The sequence below is a fragment of the Scatophagus argus genome, chromosome 7 (assembly GCF_020382885.2).
Source record: "Scatophagus argus isolate fScaArg1 chromosome 7, fScaArg1.pri, whole genome shotgun sequence".
NCBI lineage: Eukaryota > Metazoa > Chordata > Actinopteri > Scatophagidae > Scatophagus > Scatophagus argus.
In genome coordinates this window covers 22652769-22679140 of record NC_058499.1, presented here as the reverse complement: position 1 = coordinate 22679140, position 26372 = coordinate 22652769, and the positions used below count along the sequence as shown (strand labels likewise).

Here is a 26372-nt window from a genome sequence, read left to right as displayed (position 1 = left end):
AGACAGGTCAAATCATGCCTCTGACTTTAAATCCTCATCATCCAATGCAACCTGAGAGCACATAATATTTGTATTAAAAGTTGTTCATGTGAATGACCTCAGTTAACCCTGGTCCCCTTCTGTAAAACAGCCCTTATTTCTGGTACATAGCACTTGTTTACAATAATTATCTGGATGCAAATCTGTCTGTACGAACACATGAGTGAGGACTATATGCATTCACATGTGCACACACATCTTGGATTATTTGAAAATGTCCACATCTGTCTACATCTGGATGCATGCTTCAGGTGCAGAGGCAGGTTAGGGCTGCTCCACTGCCTTTAGAACCATTTCATCATGGGCAATGTGTGTGTGTGTGTGTGTGTGTGTGCACCTCCAGGTATCAGTTCAGACAGATTACACTCTGAAACTCTATTTGAAACCACACGAGGCATGCAGGAACAAGCAGCAGTGGAGGGGAGGACATGAGCAAAGGAGGAGATGCATAAAAATGGGGACAAAGAAGTTAAGCATTGGTCGCACCATACACACATGCATGCATACATACACACACACATACACACACACACACACACACACACACATCCCTCACCACCTTGCTGTGAGCCTGTTGGTTAGCAGCTGTGGAAGGCTCTAAATGCCGCCTGCCAGTCACAGTAATCTAGGCTTTCACACACACACACACACATGCATCATGAAGTGTGTGCATGATATGCAGATGATGTGACAGAATAGTTTCAGTTATCTCCTAAAGAGATAATACTACATAATGATAAATATTAGAAGAAGAAGAAGAATCATGTGAAGAATCAATTAGTCATGTGTCTTTATCACTTTACAAGTACAGTTTAAGCGCGGGCTAAAAAACACATCGTAAAGCCAACACATGAGGTGTGGCTCATTCTGCCTGGCCTGAAGTACCAAACACTGTAAGCAGGGAAAAATTTTAGGGCTATATAAACTTAATTGTGTGTGCCTGTGAGAATGTGTCCGTATCCTTCTCTGCATTCGTGTTTTATGTGTTTCTACGTGCTGAATACAACTATGTGTGGGTGTGTTTTATGCTGCTGACAACTATGTGGTGTGACCATGAGGTAGTGGGATAGCTGAGTATTGTGTTACAGACGGATACAGGGGGGCCAAGACAATAACAGTCCGGCCTGGAGAGGCTCACACCACCTAAAACCACATACTGTACACCGCCTGGTCACTGGGTGACTGATTTCAAATGAATGATGATGGAAGCAATCCTGGGTTATCAAATGGTCTTATGAAAACCAAACCAAGAATGCAGGACACTGCTGCTGCTGACAAAATGTGTATTTAGTGCATGCTAAATTTTGCCCCGTTAATTTTAAAAACATTCCTGTGCTACACCCACTGAGGTGTTTTTATTTTGCCTGGTTATGGTGCAACCAGCTCACCGACGTGGAATGCAGTTGTTTGTAAAGGAAGGCTTGGATCAGCTTTTGTACAAAAATTTTTTATAGGAAATCTTGTTACATCCCGACATCAATCAAACAGCTGTGTTCTATTAATCAATATCTTTTTTATTACACACTAACTCAAATGATTGTCAGGTGTAATATGGTTCACTCCATGAAGCTCTTTTGCCTCTTTTAGGTGATTGTTTGGGTTTTACTGCACATTTATTTTACCATATGCACCACTTACATTGATTCAGCCCCGTTTCCAGTAGCAACAGAAGCTATTTTTAGCAATTAAGCTTGTATAAACCAGCTATTCAGCACCAAATAGCATACAGACATACAGCATCTTTTTCATACAGCTAACTGATCTGGCTTTACAGGCCACAGCTTCGCCATTTTGGTTCACTCTAATAAACCTTGTTTTTCAGCAGCTAATTTAGCAAAAAAAAATTTCTGATAAAAACGCCCTGTGCTGCCTGCCATGACTCAAACGGGAGACAAGCAATGCCAGGAACTAGCTATCGTATCTCCTTTTATATCTCCTAGATGTAAATATGCTTGTAGTTTCCTAACATGTTAGCTCTAAGAGCTTAATAAACTTAGTTAGTCGGTGTGGCCCCTAGTTAAAAAAACAACAACAACAACAACAAAACAGAACTTCTCACTGGTGTCTAGTCATACAGAGAGGTCTTTCATCACACTTGGGATTGCGGATTCAGAAGGTTTGGCGATGATTGCCTTGATGGATTACCCTGAACCTGAAACCATGTGCATCCTTCACTGATATACTACACTGCAGCTCACATATGCGCGCACACGCACACACACTCCCTTAAGCCTTAGGGCAGCATTCTTTGTGCTTAGTTTTAGTGCTCAGATGTGCCAGCATGCTACATCTTGTTCCACCAGGCTTAAAAGAGTTTATAGTATGACACACAGACACACACACACGATATGAACTGACTGCTGGTGGTTGAGGGTGAAGGTGAAGCCATACAAACAATGAGTCAGACAGAGATAAAGAAAAGCACAACAAGGTAGAGAATATACAGAATTCCATGTTAGGGCTGCAACTAACTAGTTTTCATTATTGAATAATTTCCAATAACTTTCCAGGGTAAATAGTTTAATTGCTATGTCTTGCTATGTCTTCAGATTGCTTCTTTTGTTCAACAAACCAGTTTGACATTTTTGCTCAAAAAGCGACTGAAAGGATGAAGTTATTATCAAAATAGCTAGCAACTAATTTTCTTTTAGTCAACTAATCGATTGACTAATTGCTGCAGCTGTGTCATATGTACTGTAAATAGTACAGGATCATCGTAAATGTTCATCTAGGAGTCAAGCAACAGTTTAGAAAGGCAGTATGAATACAAAAGCAAGAACTTCTCTAATGACTGCTCACCTTTTGTGACTTTTCCCTGGTGGGTCTTGATTGGTGCTGCATCTTGACCTTGTCCAGCAGGCATAGGAGGAGGAGGCAGATGAGGAGGTGGTGGTGGAGGTGGTGGTGGTGGTGGAGGAGGAGGAAGAGGAGGAGGGAGGTCTGTGTGAGGAGGGCTGGACTCCTGACTGACTGCTTGGTCTCGTCGTCCCATGGTGACCCCTGAACTCGGCCCCGAGACTGTGCCAGCCTCTCTGGTCTGACTCTAAAGCAGGAGGGTGAGAGGTCATTCATCAGAGAAGAGGTTAAAACCACAGAGCAGAGTTCGGGGATAACTGCACACAGTACAGGACAGCATTAACCCCTCAGACTCAGGTGCGGCTTGTTTGCACACTGGAGCATGCGGGGTACCATCGTAACAGTGACAAGGTGGTACGTCTGTGCTTACAGATGGGTCTGCAGCAAAACAGCCAACAGTAAGTTCAGCATCTGTTCCCATGCAAGTACATGGAACATCTCAACCAGTTGCCTTCACAGTCCACATGGACACAAAAACACACTGCAACATTCAACACCCATCTACACGAATGCAACTGCCTGAATAAACTCGAACACTAAGTAACGCTCTCTTCGGGGCTGGCACAGTGCTAAAACAAAGTGAGGAGAAAGATCTGGCAGCACACAGCAAACCAATATTTAACCAGGCCCATCCACTGAGAGGGAGCTCTTATTTATAGAAACGCCCTCATGGAGCAGCTGTAGGGAGAAAGAGTTGACATCCAAACACACCATTTAAATGTGGAGCCGCCTTTTCCTGCTGGACGAACTGCCGCTCCGACTGAGGTCGACCTGATGAGTAATTTCATTTCAGTTTGTGCTGGATATATTTTTTAACATTTCACAGGTAAACAGGTTCATTGGCAGCAGGTGATAGCATCATGACTGGATACGACAACTGAATCAATGAGAGACTCAGTTCTTCACAAGCAAGGATGGACCAAGGTTCACCACTTTGTCAAACATATTACTGAATTAAAGATGTCACTACACGGGCTCAGGACCACCTTGGAAATAACTGTTTCCTGTGAACCATTGTAATAAGTTTAGTTTTAACCAAACCAAGCAGGTTAGGTGTGAAGGCACTCCTAGACTCCTCATAAGTTCCCTGAATCCAAAGTGACCTTTTGAAAACATCTAACCAAAATCTGGAGATTCAGTTTCCTATCACATATATCAGTGTTATACATGACACCAAATAAATGTCAGCTGGATGTGTACATAAGTGACTATCTGCTGATCAGCTCACCAAGTCAGCTTTACAGACTGTTGTACTGCAGCCACTAGTACTAGATTTAAAGGGAAAAAAATGAAAATATATAAAGAGGAAATTATCTAAATATATTTTGTATAAATACAAAAGATTTTTATCACTCAGTCAGCAAAGTAATCCTGTACCACAACTGTTATTTTTTAAGACAAACAGCAGTTTGTGCCTCTCTAGAGCCCACAGGATTACGAAATAGTACTCAAGGCCAGTACTGTAAACAATCTGCCATGACAATAAACTGTTTATATGTTTCATGCTATGTTGCAGTTACATATTATCCATGAGAAGCAAACACAACAGGAAATTTAAAGCAGCTGAGCCACATTTACTCAATCAGTTTGTCACAGAAAGTCCAAGAGCAGTGTCACAAAAAGTGTGACGGTTTAACTTATCATTTACTGTATATGACAAATTAGTGGACGGCATGTTCTGCATAATGTCTGGAATGCAGTCTGAATGGTCCAGAAAGAATTTTAAGCAGCAGCACTAACTGTAATACAATGCCGTGCCTAATAAAACTTGGTAAACGCAGTGTGTTTGGATAAAAAGATTTTTGGACTGCTGTAAGTCACACAGTTCAACGGGAAAACCTCTCACACTCATGCTGATTTATACCATCAAAAATAAAAAGGTTACATTAGAATCGAAGAAGTGTGCAGCTCTCAGTTTTTCAGAGGGAAAAGCCGACGTGTGCTATTGCCTGCGATCATACACAAGCACAGCATGAGGCAGTAGATCTGAAAACAATTAAGTGTGCTACTGCCACATCCGCATGTTACTTGCCCAAACTGCCAACTCTCTGCTCTGTCTGCAGACTCTTGGTGAACACAAAGAGAGCCTGACTCTGTCACATCATAGGTACGCAAAGTAAAAACGGCACTCACGAGAACCATGTGAATCAGCGGAAAAGAATACGAGGAAGAAACAGAAAAACAAGGAGTTTTGAAATGAAATCAAAATGAGTTCAGGATATTTGAGTGGCAAAAGCTGCCAGTAACAAAAACAACTGAAAACTATAAAACAGAATGTGTGCAACTCCTCCTCCCTCTCCTCAACTGTTTATAGGAACATAAATCTCTCACATAACAGGATGATAATATAGTTTTGTACAGGCCCAGCTGACATACCACTGCATTTCTGTTTGTCTAGATTCGGCTGGAGAAAATCGAATTCAACTATTTTTCCTCTGGAGCAACTCGGCATCCAGCTGCTTCGTGTTAAAATAAGCTCATTCACGTTGACTTAAAAGCCCGGAGAATGAACAGACTGCCGTGTCATATGTGCAGTGGGGGAAAGTAAATACAAGTAAATACAATTTGGAGGTACTTAGCCTTTCATAAGTATTTATGTGCTCTGTTTTTCTAGCTTTATTCAACTATAGATCAGTGGGAAATATTGTACTTTTTACTCCATAAGATTTATCAAATAGCTGTAGTAGCTGGTTGCTTTGACCATTATGATCTTACATCCAAAACATATGATGAACTTTTAAAACATTACACAATAACCCAAAAGAAGACGGTTCACCTTAAGCTAATGTAGAAGGAGTTACCTTTAGTAAACTCTGCACATTTATTTTTCAGCATAGCCCTTCCTACATTAACACATTTAATGGAGCATACGTTCTGAACCTCCAGAAAGCTGTCCTCAGCAGCAACAATGTCGTCGTTGCTGTTGAAATGGTAACCACGGAGCTCCTTCTTCTTCTTCAAGCAGAGGAACAAGCAGTAAACACATTGCCTGTTTACACAGACACACAGAAACATCTACATTTATTTGCAGACGCTCTTCTTTTGACTCTGTTTGGTTTTCAGCTCCTGAGTTTTCCTATAGCTGCTAAATGCTTCACTATTTTTTAATATTGGGTCCCTAACTTTGTCTGCCATTTGTCTGCTGGGCGGGTAGCGAATAGTGGGGTTTATCAAAACTTTTCTGATTTGAAAAAGGCTGCCTGTTGTGTGTGTGGAACACACAGCCGAAACAATAAGCTAATGGGTGCTAAAACACTCTGGAGAGTTATAAGGAACAACAGACACGGCTGATTTTCTGTTGAGTTGATCTCTACGAGGACCCCTTTCACATTAGCAACGCTATTTTGATTCATTGTTAATATAAAAACTTTGATTGGTGCAGCTTTCAATAAAAGTTACACTCTGTTCTCTGTTCCTCTAGCCCACCAGCAAAGTGGCTACTGTTCACCCTGCTACATTAGAGATAAACAATGTTATGGCCTTAAGTGGAAGCTATTACTATATTATACAATTATACATCAACAGTAGGTGACAGTAGGCCTGACTAAAAACCTTCTCTTCAGTAGATAATGTACATTACTGCTCTGGCTTACAGTGAAACCCTGTCATTACCTTCAGAGCGCTGAGGGAAGGAAAGAGAGCAAGGGAGGGAGGGAGCGAGAGAGTGAGCGCATTTATAACTTCCTGGGGATTCACTGGAGACACACACACACACACACAGACAGACACACGCGCACACACACACACACACACCACAGAGGGTTGATTTCAGCATAGAGAAATGTGCTGACCTGCACTAAGCAGGAGCCAAGGGCAACAAAACACTAAATACAAACGCTCCTCTCTGAGCTGGGTACTTTCCCTTCACTGCTCGCCATGTTTAAACAGTGTGCCTGCCTACTGCTGTGTGAGTATATGAGTCTGTTTACATCTCTGTGAAAAACATGAACAATATACCCAAAGCCTTGCTTCTCTGACTTCATCTCTTTGGCTCTTGCTTGCATCAATAAGAGTTATCAGCTTCTTTCTCCTCCAGAATGTTTCAAAGTCCTGACAGGCGTCTAAATAATCCCTCCTCAGCTGCCTGCGGGATGATTCAACATGCTACGGTAACAGAGGGTTAATGAACCACTAAGTTCTCTGCATCACTGGGAAAACCCCTCCTCTCCCTCCCTCTATGATCTCCACCTTTCATTACGACACATCCAGGGAGAAGGACCACATTTGGTAGTAAACAGCTACAGTTATTTCCTCCCTGTCCTCATTTATCATGCATATTTGGATTTTTATGGCTGATGATTGAACTTGTTTTGGTATTTTTTTTTAACAAGAAGAATTGCACAATAAGGATCTCCAGAGAGACGGCTGATGGTTACATTCATTAGGGTGTTCATAAAAGGGTCAAAAGACAAGATATTCATTCCTGTTGGGGGATTTATAATGTTGTTAGATGTGGAAACAGACAATACATGTCATTGTTTTGTTGTATTCCTTTCACACACACTCTTTGTGCAACTGTACGTACACACACATACACAGCTCACAGCTTATGAGGGCTGGTGCATACAATGTGTGTTTTATGTATGACAAAGCAACTTGAGCTGGGCCCGTTTTCCTAATGACAAAGAGATATGTTTAGCACAGGTCTGACGTCACACGTCTTATGTTTATGCATTTCTTGTCTGACTGACATGAGGCAACATCAGTTCAATCTGGACCAAAATATCACTGAGCTGGACTGTTAGTGTGCTGCTTGCTCGTCATACTGCACACTTGAAGTCAAACAAGCTAACAAACAAAATGCTTAAAGTTACATTTTGTTTTCAAGAATGTGATTTTAAAAGCCTGTGCTAATTAATGCTCGCTAGCAGTGTTGATTTCCCCTTGATATCAGACAAAAGACGTGACATTTAATGCACAGTGCAAGAGTTGCACCACCAGCCAAAATTTCCATCCTTTTTGCTTTGATTTGTTACTGAAAATGAAGTGCGTCACATGCTTTAAATCTACAGTGTATTGAAACTGATGTTAATCTATTTTTGCATTTACTTATCTCTTTTTAAATGCTGTGTCAACAGAAAAATAAAACTGACAAAATTACTATCACACATTGATAGAAATCTAACTTCTTGTACACACTAGCCACAAATTCAACCTTAACTTGCAGAAATCTTACCGTTTGCATGAACATAATGGAAGACTAGTCCAAAAATAGTCTTGCATAATACACTTTTGCACACAGTCTCTATCAGAACGAAGCTGCCTGTTAGCCAGTTAATCCAAACAACATAACATCAATAACGCAGAATAAACCACAACCACAACCACTGACTACCCATTAATGAAATCCTTTTTTGTGAAAACATTTTTGTTTTAGTTGTTTAAGAACTGAAACTGTGGCGTTGACAGTACATGAGCACTGACTAGGCCCACCGGACTCTGGCTGTGTTGCTCCCTACCTTGAGCCAGCAGGTGCAGTGTGTGTGGCAGGGCTGGCAGGTGGACAGAGGCAGGTAGGCGGCGCTGCCATCAGGCAGTGGGCAGGCAGCAGGGGACAGCGAGGCCAGAGGCAGGGACACGGCCTGGTGGTGATGGTGGTGATGTGGCTGAGCATAACAGACAGCAGCTTGATCCCCACCGGGGCCCGCTGTTTGAGCCTCTCCTCCTCCCCCTCCTCCTCCACTGTTCACCTGCAGCAACCAACATGTTTTGTAAGATGCTAAAATCACAGCTAGAGCAACATGTAACAGTTATGGCCTGTTTTGTGTTTCTTTTTCTACTTATCGCTAGTCTTTTTAATCCCAAGACAAAACAACATCCATCCATCAATTTTCTATACCGCTTATCCGTCAGGGTCGCGGGGGAGCTGGAGCCTATCCCAGCAGACTACGGGCGAGAGGCGGGGTACACCCTGGACTGGTCGCCAGTCAATCGCAGGGCCAACACACAAAGGCAAACAACCACACACTCTCACACACACACCTAGGGGCAATGTAGAGTGGCCAATTAACCTAATGTGCATGTTTTTGGTATTGTGGGAGGAAGCCGGAGAACCAGGAGAAAACCCACGCAGGCACAGGGAGAACATGCAAACTCCACATAGAAGGGCCCAGACCGGGATTTGAACCTGGAACCCTCTTGCTATGAGGCGACAGCGCTAACCACTGCACCACCGTGCCGCCCACAAAACAACATTTGCTGTTAAATATGCTGAATGAATGGATTCGGTGTATTTGTTATTAATTATTGTTATTGATAGTGACAACAAGCAAGTATGTTATTATACAAAACAAAGAAAATATTTCACATGTTTACATACTGTGTGGAATGCACATGCACAAAAATGTATTCCTTTTCTTTGCTGAACAATAAACAAAGAAATGTTCGGTATGCTGTCCTGCATGGTGACCTGCATGATGTCTGAAGAACCTCCTGTAAGCTCTCTTATGAACACATAAGATAACTTATTTTGGAGAAGCACTGCTGCGTAAAATGTACCCTCATCATCGTTTCTGTAGGGGACTATATATGATTAAAAATCATATTTCTCATAAAATTAGGGAAAGTTATGAGGTATCTAAAAGGGCTAAAAGTTAAGTGTGTTTAACAGCACCCAGGGTCAGCAAGTGCAGCATTAGGGTTAAATGTCAGACGTAGACTGTTCCAATTTTGGGCCAAAATGTAGTGGATGTGACCTGGTTATTTTGGTTGTTTCTGCTGATAATTTCTCATGATGAATTCAAACACGCAGCTGTGAGAGCCGTGACATTATAGATGGTGACAGATGCTTTGCCAGAGAAGCACTTTATCACAGAAGATTCAGCAGTTAATAAAAGATGATTGGTTGGACATTGGACATAGATCAAACTTTCAGCTACGCCAGCAGATGACATGACCTTCAGCTGTGGCCCACATCATAAAACTCCATCTCACTGTCAGCTTTCGCCTACAAACATGTAATGTAGTCATCAGTCTGTCATCAACTACTTCTCACCTGTAATTCTGGTGTATATCTAACATGTCCATGTGCTGTACTCATCTGTAACATATTTCCTCTGTCTGGTCTCACAGAGGGCTACAATTAGTGTGTGTTTCACCTGTTATAATGGCTTTTCCTTTCCTCTGAGCAGGTGAAAAACTCACATGTGGCTGGAGTCCTGGTAGATGTGCGGGTGTTGTGATAACTCAACCCGGGCCGGCTAACAACACCCAGTGCTCTGAATTTACACACTCTTTTATCTTGTTGTCAGTGATATGTGGATTCATAACACCCTGCAGCGCGTTTAACATGCAGTCATCTCACCTGCATTACGAGCTCCTTCGTGTAACTCTGTGTTCACCCAGTGGGCAACCGCATGTTCTGACTCAGCCAAAGTTTAGCACTTTGATGAGTCAATGTTCTTCCTTATACTATTCACACTCATATAACTATAGAGGATTTTTTTCTTTTTTATTATTTTTGGAGCTGTTTTTATTTCCTCTGACAGAGAACCCAGAGCACATTTTTCACCTATTATACGATTATCACCTGATGAAGTCTGTGTCCGTGTGCTTACATTTTCAGACGGTTTAGATGAGGTATTTACATGAAACCAAGTCCGTGTGTCAGATCATCTAGAAGTATAAAACATGGCCCGTGAAAGAAAGAAGGGAAATAAAGTATGTAAATGTACTAAGGTACACACTGGCCATTATGAATATATAAGAAATAACTCATTTTTGAACATGCTTTTCTAAAAGTCTATGAACTTCACCATCTACGCAGGAAGCTTTTGCCACACTTCACTCTACTAAGGTCCTCGAAATGATTTTACCAAAGAATGTAATTTAGTGGAAGCAAAAATCATTCCACACAAGCACATGTTAACTTAGCGTGGCTTCATCATCATATAAGGGTCAAATTATTTAACATGGCATATTATGCAGCGTGAGGGCAGTTAACTCTATGAAGGTCAGGTGTGAACCTTCAGTGGCTCTCACGCTGAGCATCCCTCTCACCTGCAGGATGTCCTGGATCTGGCCGAGCTGCTGCCTCAGCACCTGCTTCTGGTGGAAGCTGAAGGCAGGGTGGTGAGAGGCCATGGTGAACAGTAAGAGAAACTGCTCCTCGGTCCTCCCGTCATTCAGGGCCAGGCCGTAGTTATTGATCACCGTGTCTATGTGAGTCAGGGTCCGGTACAGGACCCCCGCCGCCTCCCTGTTGTCCGAGCCGAGCAGGGCCAGGGACACCAGTAATTTGCTGCGCACAACCTCGTCTGTGATGTTGGTGAGGCCTGAGAGGTCCACGGGGTTGTTGGCTTTGATCTCAGCATCCCGGAGGGAGTGATAGTCCTTGCGCGCCAAGTCCTCCAGGCAGGAGCCGAGGAAGCGGAGCTCGATGGGGACGCAGAGGTCCAGGAGGCCGCACAGGAACTCGGCTCTCTGGGCGGACGTGAGGGAGGAGAACCAGCGGTACACCCCCTCCCTCTGGACACAGCTCCGGCTCTCCACCATCCTCACACATCCACCCGGCGTGAACTTGAACTGATATTGTTTGGACAGTAACTGGAATTAAAATGACAGATTTTCAACTGAGAGTAAACTTTACAACAAAGAAGCGCGTGTCTGCGTGCGGGCGCGTGAGCAGCTCTACTCTCGAGTGGCCATAAATTCAGAGCTCATTTCCCAACTTCAGTTCAATCACACAGTGACTGAAGCTGTCTTTCTCTTAACACTCTCAGAGTTTGTGACCACGGCAGTGAAATGGAAGCACGACAGTCGTTTCCTTTGTTGGCAGACCAGCAACAGCAGAGCAGCAGGCCTTTCCGAACTATAATCTCCCCAAGTCGCCCCATATGAAGCCAAAGTGGTCCGGTTTGTGTCCAGCACGAAGCCAGGAGTCACTCCGCCGTGTCCCTCCCCGCCGGTCGGACCGCTGCCCCCTGACGGTACAGAAACAGCTTTTGCAGAATAACAGAGTGGATCAAAACACACCGCCCCATTCAAGAAGACACTCAACCATGAAGACAGTTTTTGATCGGAGTCGCCCCGCTCTCCTGTCCCGCACGGCTCAACAAACCCTTCCTGAAGCGATGTTCCTCCGCCCTCATGCTTTTCCACAACTTCTGTGAGGAGCTGAAGCCCACTGACAAGGTCCCGGCCGCGAGAAAGACTCTGCTGGGGTTAAAGTTTCTAAACAAAACTAGTGTGGTCTGAAGCTGCTGCTGCCACTGGAAATAACACTATAACATCATCAAACTCCGCTGTGGGGACAAAAAAACAAAAACAAAGCAGAGATTCTAGACGTTTCGTTCGGTGTCCATGAATGAATTCCGTGCAAAACAAAGTTGTACGCTCCCTAGCCGCATTCTGCCACCAGTCCTGAAATTTAGAAAAAAAAAAAACCCAGCTGTGTATAACATTATCCCAACTCTGGCAGCAAGACCAGCCACCATACAGAAACATGTCCTCTGATTGGCTGCGAACCCCGCCTGTATTTGAGGCCTCTCTCATGGTTGGCTCAGAAGGATATCCGCTCCCCTGCTATTTCACATCTTTTCCTCATGCGCTCATACATATCCCAGTCCAGTTATTTGAGCTTTAAAGCGCCAGGAACACGTTAAACTTATGCTGAATAATCTATCTACAACGACATTATCGCTTAGCGTTTGGGTCTATATCTTCTACTACTAATTTAGATGTAACGTTTAGTTTCGTTAACTTAAGAGTTTTAGAAATAAGGATACTATTGCTGATTATTACAAATACAAACATATAAAAATATTTAGGGACTAGTGTTGCTAGCAGATTTAAGAGTACTAAAAACAAGAAAAGTAGCCTACATTTGATGAGGACAAACGGGTAATATCAACCTGGAAACTTTATGTTTTACATGGCAGCAGTAATAATCCGTATTTACAGTTCTTGTATCTTAACAGCTAACATCTTAACTTCTAGGTGTCCTGTACAGAGGCCCTTTGATGCTGTTATTTTGTAATTCATATCTAGGACCAAAAGATGGCGTCAGATGTCCACGTTGAAACCTGATGCAGCGGCACACTTGCTAATGGTGTTGCATCCAACATGACACCTGACTGTGCATTGTCACAGAGGATAAAAACATCACAAACTAAAAATTATTTAAAATGTCGAATTAAACACAGATTTGCTTGGCTTAGCACGTATTAGCTCTTGTTTCCCCCTACTCTGCCCTTCTGTGTTGTTCTCTAGTTTCTCCTCTTCTCCATCAATATATCCATCCTTCCTCTCATTGAGAACACTGGTCTCTAGAGATAAACTCCATCTACAAACAAGGCCCCGCCCCTCCGCTGACGGAGGAAAATTTAGTTATGGTTGCTATAGTGACTGCACCCCTCCCTCTCAACCAGGCCTGTACCACCACTCCGCAGCAAGGATGCTGCCTAACACACAATCACACATACAAGTACAAGTATACAAGTATGAAAACACAACACTGCGACACAAAGAAACCGATAGATTAAAAACACAAGAGCCAAGAGTCGTTTTATTTCAAACACTTTCATTATTTTCTCCACATAACTCAAAAACAAAACAGAGTAATTCCCAGAAACAGAAAGAAAGAAAGAAAGAAAGAAAGAAAGAAAGAAAGAAAGAAAGAAAGAAAGAAGGAAGAGTCAAACTATAGAGAGAGAGCTTAGCATGCTGTAGCATGCTGCGGACTAACTGGGTGGTGCAGGGCATCGTCACCAGGCTGATGGCTTACAGCAGAGCTTCAGTCTGGGACTCAGTGAAATGAAAATATATTGTTCTGGCACTGTACTCTTGTAATAATGTGGGGAAACACCAGAAATGGGCCTACAGCAGAGTTTGAGCTCCAGTCCATACTTTTAGAAAAGCTGTCGGACAAAAAAAAAAAAACAACAGCGAGCCTCCCTGCCACCTGGAAGTTGTTACTGACGGCAACGTGCTCAGCCATCCCATCCCATCACATGGAAGGAGGAGGATATGGACACATGTTCAGACACAACAATGAGCAGTCATGTTCACACATGCAAACAAATGGAGACTGGTCTGCCGGATGGTTTTGAGACACACACACACACACACACACACATACACACACTCACAACACCTTTACTGGATTATAAAAATAGCCAAATAGTGATTGGTATTTGTGACTGTACCTTAGTCTGTCCATTTGTGATGCAGGGTCTTGAATTGTTGGAGGAGAAGCTGAGGAAAGGAGACAGTAAATCCTGACCTTAATCCCAGCCACTACTTGCTTCACAATGGTTTTGCATTATTTGACTAAAATCCTCTCCAACAGTTAGTTCTTGTCAGGCTGCATGAAGTATCACTCAGCTTCACACAGAGGCATCAGTTGGTTTCATTTAACCCAGAAAAGATCAATAACAGTCTGTGAAAGACATCTGGATTCTGTTTTATCTCAGCTTCATGATCAGCGCCAAACAGGCTTCTTTCCAGACACTGCTCCTATCAAAACTTAATATGTGCTTCTGAAGCTTCATTCACTTTCAGATTCAACGCACAACTAAGATATTACAGTACATATGCATGCATTGTTGTACTTTTATCAGTTTGCGCTACAAAAGCAAGGCAAGTGGTGACATTTTTTTTTTTCAAACATCTTGCAAGTAGAGTATAAATGATGTTGTCTTCAGGTTAAATTTTGAGAGAAGCAGTGGGAGACACTGATTTATCCACGGGATACGGTCATTTAAGTCACATATCTGGCATTGCCCATGCAAGCTTTGCTTCAGTGAGTGCAGTATTGCCTCTAAATAACCCAGCTAGTGGTACAGTAGGCGCAGGGCTTTGCCAAGGACAGTCTGTCTTGAACTACCACCAACTCATAGGAAGCACCATCCTCTGACTAGTGTGTGTGGAGGTGGGAGAGAGTAGGAGGAAGAGATGGAGAGAGCACAGCTGTCAGGTGATGCTAGTAGGCTAGATGTGGATGAGCAGTGGAGGTGTCCTCATGGAATGCTCTGGTAAAGTTCATGAACAGCATGAAAGGCCACTGAGCTACTTGAAGACAACACATACAACTGTATACTCATACATACACACACACATTGCTGAATAAGAAACACACACACATCTCTTCTCTGTCAGCATAGCATGAAGAATGTGATAAGACAAACGGGAGGGTCAGTGATCCAAGTGAAGGAAGATCTCCAGGAAATGAATGTAAACCTACGCAGTTTCCCCAAAAGTGTGTGTGTGCGTGTGTGTGGACAGGGAGCCATCAACCATATATCCAGGCAGAACACACTTGGAAACGCCTGAGTCTTTCAGACACACACACAGACACATACCTCAAGTCATCAGTAACAACGCCTGGGGGGGAGGAGGAACCAAAAGGCAGGAGTTAAACAGTATAAAGAGGGATGGAAGGTTACAAAATAAAGACTATATCCATCAACATATTATACATGAGAGAAAATGTTAATAAATAAATTAGAAGTTACAAATCTTTTGAAAACTATGATTTGAAGATGAAAAAGTCTGTCTCGTCAGTCCTGTCTACAGACAGTGGAAGCAGACGTCTTGCTGTAATGCCAGCTGCAGCTCTCATGTTCTGGAGATCAGACCTGTCCTGCCCTTTTGAGTCTATATATGAACCACTGAAGGTCACCTAAGTCCAGTTTCTGGACTATGTTATCTCCCTGTGGTTCAGTTACCTATACTGCTCTATCCCTCTTTCCGCCACTTCTTTGGGTTACACACTTCAGCATCTCTTTCACGGAAACTTAACCAAACTCAGCTGGGGTTAGCCACCTTTAGCCCAAATGATGGCGAAGCCTTCCTTGGTCCTTGTCTTCCTTTAACCGGTTGCAATCCTCTTGCCAGCAATACGACGGAGCAGCAGATTTGTTGTAATACTCATGAATTTATAGTTGTTGTAGCATAGATAGGCTGACTCTGAAAGTGGTGCCGTCTTCAAATAAAAAAGTGGATAAACAAAATAGCCACTCCAATGTTGAGCAGAATCACCATGACAACGAGGACAGAGCTGTAGGCCTGCGTGGGAGAGAGAGAGAAAAAGAGAAAAGAGGAGAGTGTCAATAATAAGGACACACACAAACCTGCTAATACATACAAATATACACACAGTCGTATTCCTCCCTTTATCTTTTTAATCAAATCAGTGCACAACAGCCAAGACACCTTTCATTACTGCAGTGGTCATTGATATGTAAATATATGCAGTATAAGGGGAATAACTGAAAAGCAAGTGAACACACACCTCCAAACCAACCAGTGGTTAAGTGTAGGTGGTAAAGTGCTTTGCTTTAACACAATTTAAAGGAACAAACCACTATTTTAAAAATAAAGGTAAATGACTCTCCTCTATATTATCAATCTATTCCAGTGATATTGTTGGTGACCAAATGATTTTTCTTTTGTTGTCGTTGTTTCTTGAATGATTTAACATCATGTTATTGCATAACTGCATGCACACATCAATCATCCCGCTGCCGTCAGGTGAATTCAAGCGACTGTCACTTCAGCCGGAGGAGACTCTTTTACTCGGACAGAAAATCCTACAGCCCTAGGGTTCATAGAACCTTTTCAAAAAATTACAAATGAAGTCGAACACATGGGTGTCAAGTTAAATACACAGCGCTGACATTTTGAAGATGCAAGGTTTTCACCTGACATGTGATAAATGTTGACACCGGCTTTAGTGCTGCTGTGTGACGCTAACACTAATGAATTCTGATCTTTTTTAAGACACAGCGGTTGATGTTCTTTTCAGATATGTGGGGAAAATGCACCTCTTTTCCTAAGAGTTTGATATACTCACATCAGCCCAGCACACATCTTCACTATATCTGTTATGTAGGTATGTACAATTTTTCAGCATTTTTCAAAACCAGAGTTACGAAATGTTTCACAGTTACAAAAAAAGAGAATAAAAAGCACTCAAATCAATATGAAAGTGAAAGACCAGCAAAAATTGTTAAACAATCAACAAATCAGGGTAAACGACCATCTGAGAGGCCTATTGAACCTGCATGCGATCAGCAGCTCATTATTAATAGGATGGAGCCAAATTTTCTGATACTTTTTAAGTAATTAGAATAAACTGAATGGCATCTTAAATTAGACAGGTAATGAAGCCTGCAACATGTTCATGGGGAAATGCTATGGCGTATTTGTTAGAAGAATTTTGAACAAATTGTAGACATGCTACAGCTTCTTGGCTTAAACAAGCATACATATTATTGCCATTGTCCAATAGATGTGAAAAGAAAATGCAATGTTGTTTGAGTCGAAGGGGTAAAGCTCGATATTGTTAATTAAAAAATATAATTGAATAACTGACTTAAATTGTTTCTTTAGTACAATGTATGAATCAAAAATGACCACTATGGGTTGCTGAAAATTTCCTTTGAGTTACAAACCGCAAACTTATGGGAAATATAAGGCATCCAGACACTAATCACATTAAGACAATTATGCAATACGGCTTAATTAAAAAATCTCCCTAGATTCACAAGCACACTAAGCTGGCACAGTAATGATGAGAGACAAGCTGATGAATAATACACCATCATAAGGACATGTCAGGGGAGAATGTTCAAGGTTTGAGCTTTGCAGGACTCCTTAGATCAAAAGAACACAATTTGACACTTTTATTAGATTAGATAAATAGGGGAAAAAAACATTCAAGAGCCATACTATTACCCCACTTCCTCACAAAATTACTCTCTCTTCACTCTCTTCCTTACTCTCTCAGTTTGCACTGGGGGTTTCAAGGAAAATGTCACAAAAATAATAAACTGTAATTCAGTTTAATGTTTGTGTTTTTGATATAAAGTGCATGGAGATAACATCCAACAACAATGTCAATAAAGGTGCAATGATTAGTGATGATGGGTAATTTGCATCTCAAGATAAATAAAAGATGTCGATCCCACAGGGAAGCCCACCTTCTCTGACAGAGTGAGCTCAGAGGGCAGGCTCTGCTGCAGAACAGCAGCCTGGAGCTGGTGGGGAGTCAGTGTCTTGCTCGATGACACCTCAGCAGATGCTCGGTGACAACCTGGGTCATGTGGGTGAAGGCCAGTCTTTCTGACCACCTGTCCTTTCTGGGTGAATATGAGAAAGTGAATCTAGTACATTCACCGACATTATTATTGATGCAGCAGTATCTCTTACAAACAGTCTCCCATGCTTGAAAATTAGATTTTAAATCTGATTTTAGAATCTGAGTTTATTTTGGTGGAGGTGCAGAAAAAAAAGAGGAGGTGCAGAAGACTTATGGTTTTAATTAAGTCTATCGCTAAAATAATTTTAACAATAGCTGCAGTGGGAGAGTGAAAAAGGGACTCTAAGTAACATTTCACTCTTATATTAAACAGCATTAGTGCACTGTTGTAAATGAATCTGTCCAGAGTGGATGCTAACAAGGTTTCTGCTGATCAATCCGGTGATAGGCTTATCACAGATCTGAGTCACAGATGATTACCAAAGCAGGAGGGTTTAATAATCAGCCTTTTCTGCCTCTGCTTAGTTAAAGAGGGACTTTAGTCTCATATGGGAGTACAGATCTTCTCTAACTTTCAGCAACAAAGTGAACAATGTTTTTACGACAATGCAAAATTATGCTTCAACACTTAATTCAGGCCAGGTGAGTAACTCTAGTTTTGTCCTGCAAAACACTCAAACATATTCCTGTGTAATGGGACATCACTAGAAAATGGCCAGTACACGTGTTTGTGCTTTGGTCTATTTTAAAACTACAAATTAAAATTTCCCACCAATTTTGGGGAGAAAAAGTACACTCTGGATTGGTTAAATCCGCTCTCACTGTCTGGAACGAAAGGAGATGACATCTACAGTTTATCTATGTGGCTCTGACATCAGCATGTCCTATTCATTATTTCTTCAGTCCTCAAGTATGACTGAATTTGGGGAATTGCAAAAAAAAAAACTGAACTCACAACCTATTTTTAATAACTACAATTTACTTTTTGAAAACACGTCAACAGAGCCACTTTACTAATCCTCCTGGTGTGAAATTCTAAATATGCACAGAGCAGAACTCTTCAGCGATAACAAACATCAGGTTAAGCATAATCACAGTACAAACAGTATGAGCCCTCATTTGGTGTTCTTTTCCTTTTGCTTAAAATTATTGTAAACCACTTTCCTGACATTAATAGAGAAATGCAACTTAATCCCTCCACCAGCTCCTGTGACCCAAACACCTTTTATAACAGTATGCTTATTACGCAGACAGTGAAGTACTGGCAAATCATTTTTCCATTTACTGGCATCTTCCCCTGGCACTAAGAACTGGCATTGTGAAGCATCTCTTGATGAAAAGTAACCTAGATCCTTAATTAATTATCCTTTTAAAAAATAATTCAGTGAAATCATTAGATTTTAAAAGCTGTATGGTGGCCAACAAGGACAAATGCACTCGATTTTCAAGTTCAAAAAGTTAGCAGTTGTGTATTGCGGCCTGCTAAATATTCCCAGTCATGTTTCTCCTGTTGGCCCCGCCCCCACGTTCCTGCTCAGCCCAGAGACTTTACATAGTGATGATGTCTGAGATTCTTAAATTAACTTTCTCAGCTTGAGGGAAATTTTATAATATAAAACCTCTATAGATAAAAATTCATAATACAACGAGCCAATATTGCATTTCAAGGTGTCCTCAACAGGTTAACAGACCTCTCTTGGTGTTCTATGGGAATTTTTCACTCTAATACTGCAAGTGGCCACTGGGAAAGACTGGAAGCAAGACTGAGTGGCGAACACATATCCAGGTCTAATTGATACATTCATGGTCTGGCAGAGATCATGCTGTCTGCTATTGTTGAGAACAGTGAGCAAAACATCAGTAAATGTCATGTGGGCTTTATACAGCTACTGGATGATTTTGCAGGTTTGGGCAAATAAAACATTTGGATAAGGTTAGAAAGAGATTGTGGTTATGTTAAGTACAGGACTGGGACGAGACACAAACCTGAGTCTCCTCAGTCAACACACTACACCACCCCTATCTCCATACCTTAACAATCTGCCTCGCAACTTAAAGGGATCACTGCTTCCTGCATTGGCACTGAAATGTGGCATTCAATAAAAATCATGAGGTACAGTATGGGCCAATATGGACATAATCCCTGGGCTATAATCATCTCATCACTCAGTGATGTAAACGCTGCCGGTAAACTGTTTGAACATATTCTTGATGCCATTTAAGTCTATGTTAGTTTACTTGTCCTGTCAGTGTCCCTCACTAAAGTACTGGCTAAGAACAGGAGTTGGTCCCTGGGTGCTACGCAGTGGTTGACCACTTCTCCTAATGTGTACTTAGGATGGGTTAAATTTGATCAATTTCTCTAAGGGGGTAAATAAAGGATGGCTGCATTAACTTAATCTTTTATGTCACAGACTTTCCTACAACAGATCAAAGAAAGAAGTTTCAATAGTTAGAACACAGGCTTTGACAGAAGCTAGTAACCTGCTTTTTGATCCTCGTTGGAATTTTGAAGTTCACATACAAAATATTGGGGGCAGTGCCTTTTATCATCTCACAAAAACACTGCCATATCTCTCCCACACAGATACCAAAGGACATATACAGGCTTTTATCATTAGCAGCTTCGACTACATTTCTGTAAGACTTTCTTTTGTGGTCCACCCAAGAACGCTTAAGACAAACTGCAGGCCAGCCAAAATGCGACAGTAGTAGTAGTATATTCATCTTCAAGATTCTGCTCTTGGTTTTCCAATTACTAATTCTGACTACTTGCATGTGAAACAGACTTTAAGAATGTGTACCTGCTAAACTTGTTAATTCATCTAGCACTGGCCTATCAGTTGTTCCATGATTTACCACTAACACAGAAGGAGGCTTTAGTGTCTTATATCACAGTCTGCTCATCCGATAACGGGGAGATATTGATTTCAGCTCTTGGTTTAAAGGCTAACCCATCTCTTCTTCTTTAAATGTAATTTTATTTATTTAATTTAAGATGTCTTTGACATCACATTAGTTTTTGTTATTGTGGAACAAGAAGGACTCAGTCCTCTGGGGACACATCTCTCTGAGGTATTGTCCATGTAAATATGAGCCTTTGGGATGCACAGGGATTCATTTCTGTGTTCCATGATGATGATTTGTGGATGTCTTTTAGGGGATGCAGAGGTGCAGTGCTATACTGGATGACAAAAAAGATAAGCAGCTTTTTCCTGTTTCTGTGTAATCCTGTGCTGCAATCTTGTACAAAAAGCACTACGTCAAAAAAGTTTGATTAACTTATTGATAAAATGAGATTCTGTGTGCATGTTTGACTGCTTCACACATCTGTGTGTGTGTGTGTGTCAGTGTTCCCATGTTGTTCACAGTGTTCCCTGTGTGTGTTTAGTGTGATAGTATCTATGTATACTGGGAACCTGCCTTACACAAATCTCACTTGCTTTTCTGAGGCTGCAAACACACACAAGCACACGCACACACACACACACACACACACACACACACATACCCCACCTCCACCCACCCTCCGCCCCCTTGTCACTGACACATGCCCACCGATTGGCCACCGATGAAGCAAGGCATAAGCTGTTCCCTAGCAACAGAGCGCTGGTTAACCAATAGGGGGCTTTCTGTGAGGAAGGGGCTAGTTTGCCAGTCTGCTGTTACTAAGGTGCAGAGAGGACCGCTGGGGGTTTCTTTCAGCCTGTATATCTTTGTGTGTGTGTGTGAGCATATTCCTGTACTTGTGGGGACAAAAACCTGTTTACACAGTCCCATTGTGAGGACCAGCCTTATTTATGGGGACAAAATGCAAATCATCACAAAATAAATCATTAAATATTATGGTAAAGACTTGCTTTAAGGTCAGGTTGAGGTTAGGGTTTGGTTAAGGTCAGGGTTAGGATTAGGCAAGTAATGTTTATTGTTATGGTTAGATGGTGGTTAAGCCTCCAGGAAATGAATGTAAGTCTGTGCAATGTCCCCAAAAGTGATGGAAACACAATTGTGCGTGTGTGTGTATGTGTGTGTGTGTGTGTGTGTGTGTGAGAGAGAGAGAGAGAGAGAGAGAGAGAGAGAGAGAGAGAGAGAGAGAGAGCAAAAGTGAGTATTTTGGGCTTCATGTTTTCTAATAGCAGGTAGCATTATAAGTCATTAAACTACAAACACTGTTGCAGACAAATTTGTTTAAAATTAAGTTGTGTGAGAAGTGTGGAACTGTATACACACAAGTAGAGAGTGCATGTTAGAGAGAGCTTGCATTCATATTATGCTCACTGCCTGTCTGTAGCGTACAGTGTGTGGTTTTTCCATGCTGCTGATTTTCCTGTTGGTTTCATTAGCTAATGCTGCGACCGTATTATCATCCAGGATTAGCATGGTTGGGACCATCCACCAGCCTGAGTCAAGACGTAGCCAACAAAATTATATTAGAACAGCATAATCCTCCCTGCTTGCTCATTGTACAAAAAAATCTTTCTTTATTTTCCAAGGTTAAACCTTGTGCCTCTTCCCCAGGATTATCTTAATATGGGGGATAACATTGTGTTATGTCACTGGGGATGGAATGTATCCTCATGACAGTGGGCAACAAATCCTTTTAGTCAAATCAATGTGTGGCAGTGACACGACAGATATGACAAATGCACCATACAGCTGCTGTCCAGAGTAATATTAAGGCCAAACAAAGCCATGCAGAGGAGCCAACTATTTAAATTTAAGGCTGCGATAATAAATATTTTTATGTTAACAACGGACAAAATGACTGAACGTAAAGTGAGATGAATTGTTCATACAGTGATCATAGAAAAAGTTAGAGAGTAGCTGGTGAACACAGTGAAGCCTTTAGCTGCTAAAGAGGCAGAGCTGGTGAAGACCAAAAACAGAGCTAAAAGGAGAGTTTGTATTGCAATGGTGGCCAGAATCACAACTACAACTGAATGCTAATGTTGCTCTATGTCTGCTAATTTTGTGAATTTTAATTGTTCATTAAAACTTTTACTATATGAAGTATGTAAAATAATAATGTCAATGTTGCAATTGCAGCCTCTTGTGCTGCCTCCAAGTTGCCAAAAAAAATGAATGTGAGTTTAAGGAAATCTAAGAAAAGATGGTTTTCCCAGTTTGGAGTGAAAGAACTTGACTGGTCTATCAAGAACCCTGACAAACTAAACCAAAATAGGTTTAGTCCATCATTAAGTTTCAGTTTTGGCCCTTCATGGGAAAATTATACATCCCTGGTCTTGTCATTTTAAGTTATTTAAATGCAGAAATGCTACACATTATATCTTACTGAAAAATTAAGCTGAACATAAACATATTTTTGCGCTAAAAGACTCTTTTGTTGTACCCAGATAACAACAATGACACACGTGCAATATTTTCATAGCCAACAGGGTTGGATTAGTTTAACTAACAGAGTTGTGTTAGTGTCCTCAATATGAGTCTTACCGAATTGCCTTTGCTCTGCATGAGGCTGTGGTCGTGCTGCTCCGGTGTAATGGGCGAGGACTTCAGAGGGGGAGAGAGAGTGAGGTCTCGACGTAAAGGCCGTGAATCCATCTTTTCCCCTGGTCTGTCCAGTTTGTGCACTGAGTCCTTACCCCCCTCCCTCCCCTCTTTCCCGTCTCTTCCTTCCCTCCCCTCCCTCCCATCACGGTTCTTATGCCTTTGTCGTTGCACAGTATGCGAGCGCCCCTCTCCGTGAGCATGACTCTGCCCGTGCCTCTCCTCCCCATGCCCATAGGGTTTGTGGGTAGTGGAGTCTCTGGGCTGTAAAGGCTTCATCTCCATCTCATAATTGCTAATTTTCTCCTCATCCTGCTCCAGCAGCCGGCCTCCCCTGCCATGCACGCCTCTGTGCCCGGATGTCCAGGAAGCAGAAGAGGATGACTCTGTCCACCTGTCCCCTCTGGGCTGTCTGTGATTAGATAACCCGTGTTCTCGGGACTTGTGATTGGAGGAGCTGTGTTTGTGCCCATTAGTACGGCTAGCTCCTCGTCCACTGAGTCCCCCTTTTGACGACACCCCTCTCCTCTTGTCCTCACTCCAGCTGTTGGCCCGTGAATACTCCGCCTTCCCTCCTCCTCCGCCTTCACCTCCCCCACTTCCTACCTCCATCAACACCTGGATCTCTGTCTGCCCTCCTCCGCCACCTTTCTCACCCCTTTCTCCTCCATCTTTCCCCCTGTCCCCATGGTCCACGGCACTCTGCCGGTGAAAGCGAGCACTCTTGCTGCGCTGAGATGGTCGGGCAGGGGGAGGTGGCGTGTGGGGTGGTGAGGAAGAAGGGGGGCTGAGGTCTGGGGTTGCAGCATCGTTAGAGGGGTCGTCGGAGCCCGCGCTCTTGACGTAAAGGTCAGGGCTATCGGCGGTGCCAGCGCTACTCGACAGTCCCTCGCCCTCCACTTCACTGGACACCTGACGTTTGGGACGCTGCACCTCCATGCCTGCAACAGACAGATAACATAGGAAAGACGATGGGCATTTGACATTCAGCAGTCATCACTTCTTACTTTCTGCTGAAATTTGTTGAAATGACAGCACTTCGGGTATCAGTACAGCCAGCAATGGCATACATATTGTTTTAGTACTTGTAAGGGATTGTATGAAAATGATTAAGGTGCACAAATATTTTTGAATGAAACTGCTAAGTTAACAGTTATTACAAACACAGAATGAATGAGTACAAGCACCACCTCTGTGGCTGCCGATGGTCTTGGGGCACCACAACATTTTCCTCATGCCCCTGATTACACTTCATTAAAACAAACCGGAATTACATCAAAATGTTGTCCATCAGATCAATTGTATGAGCTTCACGTCTGGACATGTTGAAAACCTTCTAGACAGCCACCTTTGAATTCATTTGGGATGAGAAAAGACAGAAAGTCCTGAAGAAGAACAAATGTGAACAGGGAACAGTAGGGTACATGATGCTCAGTATGTATATCTCAAAATGTCAGTGCTGATACTTGCTGACACAGGGGTCCTCACAATAACATGGAGTTTGTGTGTGTGTGTGTGTGTGTGTGTTTGTGTGTGAGAGAGAGAGAGAGAGAGAAAGATAGAGAGAGAGAAACAGACAGCTGCTGAGAGCAGAATAGAAGGCAAAAGAACAATCACTGTCATCTCAGGTATCTGTATGTGGGAGTGTACAGTATGTGTCATGAAGTCAGTGTGTTTGTCCCAGCACTTAGTAGTGCATGTTATTGTGGGTTGGCTACCTGCAGTGCTGTAAAGGTATGAGTGACAGAGGTAGAAACACAAAGCTGGAGGGTGGTTCACAATGACCTTTATCATCAGCCCACACACACACAAATGGGCATGTGTTTTATTTGTTCATGCATACATACACACAAGTGTTGTTACCTATGTGTCTGCTTGGCTGATTTTGTTGATTATGGACATGTGCTGCAGTAGATATATATATATATATATATATATATATATATATATATATATATATATATATATATATATATATATATATATACACGTGTGTGTGTGTGTGTTGTGATTTTGGTGAGTGTGTGTGCCCACCATTTCCTGGGTGTTGGAAGGAAGGCGAGAACTGCTTGGCGGTGAGCCTGGCCATGCGACTCTCTTCTTGGGCTTTCTGAGCTGCTCCTACTGCTGCCTCTGCTTTACCCTGTGCATGAGCCGTCCTGACAGACAAAAAACAGGGAACAGAATGCATAGAGCACAGTAAATACACAACATTTTATCTTTTAAAATGAGAAAAGTATGAAAACAGAATCACTGGGACTGGTGACCAAAACTAGTTCCTATAGGAAAAAGGTATAGCAGATAAGGAATTCTTGTTCAAAAGAACAGAACAGAATAGAAAAATTGTGCCCATACATTAGGGGGAAAAAACACAATGACAATGAAAGTGCGAGCACTGCAACAAGTATTTCAGTTTTCCGCTGACATACATTTGAGGTTGAACCCTGGTGTATTGAACACACACAGGATACCCAGAATGCAACCAGTTCATCACCTCCATTTACTTTGTATTGCCCTCTGGTGTTTGCTGCCCATGTGGTGATGAGATACCTTGCAATGTGGCCACTACCTGATTGGAGTTGCTGCCTGATATTAGTAGCGGACACATTTCCAAATGACTGTTTGTAGTAGACAGTATGATTTTTTTTTAAGTGCTTCACTGATATGAAAGTTTTAAGAGCAATATTTCCAAAGCATCAAAGCACAATTTGACAATTTGTCTAAATATAGATTTTTAATATTTGGACACGATAACAATATGAACATTACGAAAAATGCTATTCTGTCCAAAATAATTATTAGCAAATATAATCATAAATTAGCGTAACAAATTACTGCTCTTAATTACAGTTTTGCGCGTTTGTCCAGGTGGTGTTGTGTACTTATCTGCCCGAGATGGTGGACTTACTTGGGGAACTACTCAAATCAGACAGACCCAGTTCTTTGATGGTTGGCAAAGCTCTCGTTCAGGAAACTGGATGCAAATTAA

General features: G+C 42.1%; 2 protein-coding genes across 3 annotated transcripts in view; both read right to left on the bottom strand.

The window, feature by feature from the left end:
* zcchc14 (zinc finger, CCHC domain containing 14) overlaps positions 1 to 13262 on the bottom strand; it is a 28798-nt gene extending 15536 nt beyond the window's left edge. The window contains exons 1-3 of one of the 2 annotated variants that reach the window (XM_046393187.1): positions 10894 to 13262; positions 8355 to 8585; positions 2839 to 3082 (exon numbers count right to left, since the gene is read on the bottom strand). In XM_046393187.1, coding sequence (XP_046249143.1) covers positions 2839 to 3082; positions 8355 to 8585; positions 10894 to 11388 — 970 coding nt within the window. In that variant the 5' untranslated portion in view covers positions 11389 to 13262. The remainder of the gene's footprint in view (positions 1 to 2838; positions 3083 to 8354; positions 8586 to 10893) is intronic. The other variant, XM_046393186.1, reaches the window with a different exon arrangement.
* Positions 13263 to 13393: 131 nt separating this feature from the next.
* jph3b (junctophilin 3b) overlaps positions 13394 to 26372 on the bottom strand; it is a 42196-nt gene continuing 29217 nt past the window's right edge. The window contains exons 4-6 of the mRNA XM_046393188.1: positions 25418 to 25542; positions 23327 to 24324; positions 13394 to 15900 (exon numbers count right to left, since the gene is read on the bottom strand). Coding sequence (XP_046249144.1) covers positions 15820 to 15900; positions 23327 to 24324; positions 25418 to 25542 — 1204 coding nt within the window. The 3' untranslated portion in view covers positions 13394 to 15819. The remainder of the gene's footprint in view (positions 15901 to 23326; positions 24325 to 25417; positions 25543 to 26372) is intronic.